General features: G+C 27.1%; 1 protein-coding gene across 2 annotated transcripts in view; it reads right to left on the reverse strand.

Moving 5' to 3' along the window:
• Positions 1-4,623: 4,623 nt before the first annotated feature.
• The window catches only part of LOC126906076 (nuclear factor related to kappa-B-binding protein), an 11,789-nt gene continuing 10,189 nt past the window's right edge, over positions 4,624-6,223 (reverse strand). For both annotated transcript variants that reach the window (XM_050686331.1, XM_050686330.1), the window contains exons 15-19: positions 5,761-5,965; positions 5,497-5,612; positions 5,313-5,438; positions 5,008-5,197; positions 4,624-4,932 (exon numbers count right to left, since the gene is read on the reverse strand). In XM_050686331.1, coding sequence (XP_050542288.1) covers positions 4,811-4,932; positions 5,008-5,197; positions 5,313-5,438; positions 5,497-5,612; positions 5,761-5,965 — 759 coding nt within the window. In that variant the 3' untranslated portion in view covers positions 4,624-4,810. The remainder of the gene's footprint in view (positions 4,933-5,007; positions 5,198-5,312; positions 5,439-5,496; positions 5,613-5,760; positions 5,966-6,223) is intronic.

Genomic DNA, 6,223 nt, shown 5'->3' on the forward strand with positions numbered 1-6,223 from the left:
TATTTATATAGATCTTTCATTCGACATACTGTTTTTTTAAATCGGACCATTTCCCTAAATACAGGGGGGATTCAAAACATAAAAATGCATATAGAAAGTAGAACTTTTTCAACTTAACTTTTGAAAGTGTTCCGGAAGGTCTGACACTTTTATATATATCTTAAATTAAAGCTAATGTAATATACTTTATAATGGTAAAAAAAAATTTCGGACTTTATTTTATCTTCATGATGAAAACAGACATTAAACTTAATAAAAAAAATACGATTTTTGTAAAAAAATTCTTTTTTATATTTTTAACTTTATAATGCTATAACTTTTTGAAAGATGTATGGATCAATATAATTCTTTTTTTTATAGATGCATGATGTTTTTACCTATCATTTGGTATATTTTTTTTATAAATCTGACTTTTTACCTGCCCACAGGGGGGATTTAAAATAACAACTTTTTCTAAAAAAATTTACTTTTTCAACTTAAATTTTGAAAGTGTTCCGGAAAGTCTGACACTTTTATATATATCTTAAATTAAAGCTAATGTAATTTACTTTATTATGCAAAAAAAAAATTCGGACTTTATTTGGTCTTCATGGTGAAAATGGCTACCGAATTCTATATTTGTGTGAAAATTCTCGTTTTTCTTATTTACATTTTTAACTTTATAATGCTATAATATATTGAAAAGTGTATGGATCAACATAATTTTTTTATGAGAAATAATATTTATATCTCTTTTTCATTCGACACACTTTATCTTAATCAGGATATTAATAAGGAACTAGCAGATCATGTAGCTTTTGGAATAATCCACCAATTTTTTAAAATTAAACACTATCTAAAGATTTGCATCGAAGCGTTTNATTTTTTAAAATTAAACACTATCTAAAGATTTGCGTTTTTTTTTTATAGTGATTTTAATCACAGTCATATATCATTATACTTGATTGAACTATGCCACGTCACCACTGTGACGCGACCCCCTGTGCTGAGTTTTTTAATTTGTAATTTCTGGAGATTTCTCCCATTTACTGGGAACGAGGGATATTGTTTCAATTTTTAAGGATAATATGATCGACTAAATACAATTTGTGATCTTATGACGTTTCATTGAAAGAAATCGGTTTAATGAGAGCTGAGAAAAAATAGTAATAGATACAAAAAATAAAATAAAATGAAAAAATAAAGAAAACACTTTATAGTAAATGTAATACCTTCTCAGTTTCACATCGAAGCTAAGATTGAAGTTATTATTATTTATTTTGTAATAAGAAATCTATAAATGAATGAGATTGACATAGAGTAATAATCTAAGGATACGATGCTCGATTACTCAGAAATACTGAATATTTTTAATTTTTATAAAGGAAAATATTGTTTGATTCAAAAAACTGAAATAATCGTATGTGGTTAAATAATAAAATAAAAAAATAATAAACTTCAATTTTTTAATGTAAACCCCTATAATTAGTATGGTGATATAATACAAAATAAGTTTCTTTCTTATAATTATTTTTATCCGACAACAGTTGTATTTGAAATTATTTAAAGATTTGGTTCAATATTTAAATTCATCTTTAAGGTGGTTCTTATAATATCAAAAGTAACAATAGTCTATTTTAATATGCCATAAATTATTATAGATTTATTCTTGTTATTGCTAAGGACATACATGATAACAATAATTATCAATAAAAACTTGTTTAAATGATAACATGAAATGATGACTGCTGTAAACAGCGAGTTATCTATAGAAAATTGGTCAATAATCGCTGAACTTTAACATGCCATAACAGAAGAACAGAATTAAAAATTATTATAAGAATAAAATTTGTTGAAATTTTTTTTTCTATCATATCATTGAACTAAAAATAGAATTTATTATTAAAAAAATTAATGTTAATTATTATTGTTTTTTTATTTTATTATTGAACTACATATTATTTGAGTTATTTAAATCAAGAAGACACGGCGAAATGTTATTCCTCCTATACTAAAAAATGACTTATTTTTACTAGTATTGGATTATTTAAACTATAAATATAAAATAATACCTAATAATAGCATCTAAAGTTTTTATTTTGATATATTAAAATATTATATATTATAGATCATATTAGAATTAAGTATGTTTTAAGATATTGCTTTATTTTTAACCCAAAAAGGTGTACATTTTTTGTATATTCAAGACGTTTGTTGTGTTATTAAAACAAGTAATCATCAATTGTTTTAGAACACCTGTAATTTGATAAAAATATGTAGACATTTTTATTTTGATTTAATGTATTTGGTTATCGCCAATTTAGAATAAAAGTTATTTAAAAAAACTATACATTACTTACTTTTAAGATGAATTTATTAAAAATATACTTCAGGGAAAAAATGTACTAAAATAAAAAATTCCTTTAATGTAAAATAATCAATAACATAAATTTTAAAATTAAAAAACAAGACGTATAATAATGTTAGTTATATTTTAGACAATAATAATATATAAAGTGTCTTAAACGTAACTGACAATTTTTATAACTCTTAATACAACTACGATGTTGTAAAAAATACTTTTAAATAACTATGGTCTTCTTTAAGGAAAAGCATATTTTTTAACAGAGTAGGTGTGTAGTGCGGGTGGTTACAGCTTATACTGGTGTATATTTTAAAACATTCCGCGACCCTGTTGGGTTTGAAACACAAGCATAGTATACGTACACCAGTACAAGCAGCACTCACCCTCATTACATATCCACGTAATGAAAATAATCAAGAAACCTCTCCCCATGTTAGATTCTTAAATACTGTTACGAAATTGTATGCTTGGTACCCAAATATGAGCCAGATTGACATTAATCAAAAGAATGCTCAGGATATTGTCATAAAAAAAATATCCCTACTACTTGAAAAGATACTCATGACTAGAAGCTATGGGAAGATTTTTTGGTTATACCTTAATTTAAAAATAAATATCTAAAAGTCTTCTTCCCTGTGGATAGGGGATAAGAATACTTCCACGGCCCCTCTGCCAGTCGTAAGAGACGACTAATGAGGTTGCTTCAGGTCGACAGCCGGAGTAAAATTTTTGTCAAATAGTATGAGGTCTCCTGAACAAAACTTAGGCGAATTGTCCCATCTCGGATGTACGCGGGGACAACAGGTGAGCTCTTGAAGAAAAGGGTATAAGAATAAGTAGAAGTAAGAAAGATTATATAAAGTACGAATTTAACAAAGGAGAACACGAGGTAGGTGAAATGAGAAGGTCAGTGACAATAGGCGAGGACGTGATTGGAGAGGTGGAGAGTTTTAAGTATTTAGGGTCAGTTGTGCAAAAGATCGATGGTATTGACGAGGATGTAAGTCACAGAATTAAGTGCGGGTGATTGAAGTGGAGAAAAGCGTCTGGTGTATTATGCGATAAAAGAATTCCAATGAGTCAGAAAGGTAAATTTTGTAAGAGTATAGTGAGACCAGCTATGATGTATGGTCCAGAGTGTTGGGCGGTTGACATGAAAGTAGTCAATCGTGGATAAGATGAGAGAAAATAGACTTAGATGGTTTGGTCATGTTATGAGGAGAGAAGAATCTGAAGCTGTAATAACAGTTATAGATATGAATGTTGAAGGAAGAAGAGGTGGAGGAAAACCAAAAAAGAGATAGAGGGATGCTATTGAATACGATATGAGGACAGCTAATGTGGGAGATCGTGTCAAGTGGAAGTTTAGGATAAGGGTGGCCGTCCCCAAGCAGTTGGGATTAAGGCGAGGAAGAAGAAGAAGAATATCTAAAAGTCTTCAATTGACTAAAATTATAGTTGTCACAACCATCACAATTGTAATCTTATTTCATCACTGATTTATTACTAGAGTAAAAATTTACCTTATCAATTTATAATAACCATAATATATAGTGTTCAATTAGTAAGGAAACTGATTTCTATAGTTCTCATTGTTTGTAACAAATGACCTGTTTCCTTACTAACTAAACACTTTGAATATAGTTTTATATGAATTCAATAATTGAATTGTATGCAGAAAGCTATCACCTTACAAAAAATAAAATAAATTAATAGGAAAAATTACTATAAATTTGGTATTTTTATTTTTAATTGTATAGTTACATTTTATAATTTTTTTTATTGAAGGTCGATTGCAATTTATACAATGTAGTTGAATTATTTTATAATACTATAGCAGTCATTCATAGCAAATATCATCTTTATTATGATAAAACTTGTATTGGTAATATCCAGAAATCTTGCAGAGAATAATTTAATTGTAATTAAATTAAAACACATGTATTTTTTCAAAATTGAAAGAAATAATAAAATATTTATACGAGATGAATATTTCTATTTTAATTTTAAGCACACCTAAGTTGCTTCATTGATTTAAATTTTCAAGATCTTTTTGTACTTATTAAGAATACAAATAAGTTCTACCTTCAGTATTACAAAGAAGATGATAAATTAAATTTATTGTCTATGTAGTGTTAAAAATTATCATCAATAGAGAATACAAAACTTCTATAAGGAAGTATAATTAAATAACTTATGAAAAAAAACAAGTAATCAAATTTTAAATTCATACAAATCATTACAATTATTTATACAAAATAATAAAAAATAACTATAAGGTTATTTCAACAAAGTTTATTAAAGCAAATAAAAGAAAATAAATATAAAATTTTATATATATATAAGGGTAACGATCGGTCTGCATGTATACAAAATAGACAATAGTTCATCTTAAATATTAGGATAGTAGCTTATAAATCATCACAAATTTTTGTTACTGCTATTTATAAAAAAAAAAAAAGGAACTCATTTATTTAAACTATTTGGTTCACTGGAACCTTGTCCAGTATCTTGATTTAAGGATTGTTGTATGAAAACGGGTCTTACATTATCTGGATTTACAATTCGAGCAAACATTTGAGATCTCCCTTTATACAATGTAAACAAAGAGTAAAATTAAACAAATGTTTTTAAATTATTATCAAAAATGCAACAATTTTTACCTTTCAGTCCATGTTGTGTAAGAGGTATTACTTTAAGCCCTTGAATAGACTTTAAGGAACTAGCTGGAACAAGTATTTGTTGAGATCCCTGCTGTAGTACAGTGTATGTATTCGCTGTGGAACTGGCTACATTAGAATTTACTAAACTTGATGATGTAGCAATGCTTGTAATAGGTGATGTGAGTTGACCCTTATTTTAGATAAAAAAAATTTTACATAATAAAGCTAAATATATATTTATTTAATAATAATTATTATTATTCATCTAAGAGATGTTTCTGCAAGGAAAAAGATATTGCATTTACTTTGTTTGTCACTAATAAAGATTTTCCACTTAATTGTGACTGAACAACACGGACAGTTTGAGGTTGATTTGAATCAATACTAGATTTTAGACGTTCATTTATTGATGCTAAACGTGTGGGTGTTTGCTACAGAAGAAAATCCAAAAATTAAATATATAAAAAATGTATAACATTATAAGACTACCTGTCCAATTGTTATTTGGTTTGCAGACATAAGTCTGGGCTGAGCAACAGTAACAACTGTATATTGTGGTGGTATACCTTTAGATGTTTGCACCCCAGAAATTCTTAATGGAGTACCTAAAAAATAAACATTTTTTTTATCTGTATTAATATATAAAAAACTACAAATTTAAATTAAATTGTATTTTACATTATTATTAAAAATATATTATGCATTTAGTAAGATGAAAGAACTAATTACATGCTAATTGGTTTTAAAACTAACCTTGAGCAACTCCAGGTAATTTTCTATTAGCTAAGACTGAATCCACTGGTAATTGTCCTCTGGGATTTGATAATAATTTTCCAACTAATGGTTTAGCAATTCTTCTTTGTAGAGTTTGGCCAGACGGTTTAGTTTGCAATAATACATTGCTTGTTTTGGTGGTACTCTGCTGGATTTTAGCACCATGAAGTGATGATAAAATAGGCTATAAATAAAAAATAAAAAAAACGGTAGCACAGTGGGGTCGCGGCATAGTGGAGACATTGCATAGTAGGGTCCAGTATAGATTTAATCTGACAGTGATTAAAATCACTATCATAAGAAACGCTTCGATGCAAATCTGTAGATAGTGTTTAATTTTAAAAAATTGATGGATAATTGCAAAAGCAACATCAACTTCTATTAAAATAAAATACAAAACCCATAATTATCATACAAAAATAGTATATTTTTCAATATGGTA

Source organism: Daktulosphaira vitifoliae, unplaced genomic scaffold (genome assembly GCF_025091365.1).
Source record: "Daktulosphaira vitifoliae isolate Bord-2020 unplaced genomic scaffold, ASM2509136v1 Scaffold_4, whole genome shotgun sequence".
Lineage (NCBI taxonomy): Eukaryota > Metazoa > Arthropoda > Insecta > Hemiptera > Phylloxeridae > Daktulosphaira > Daktulosphaira vitifoliae.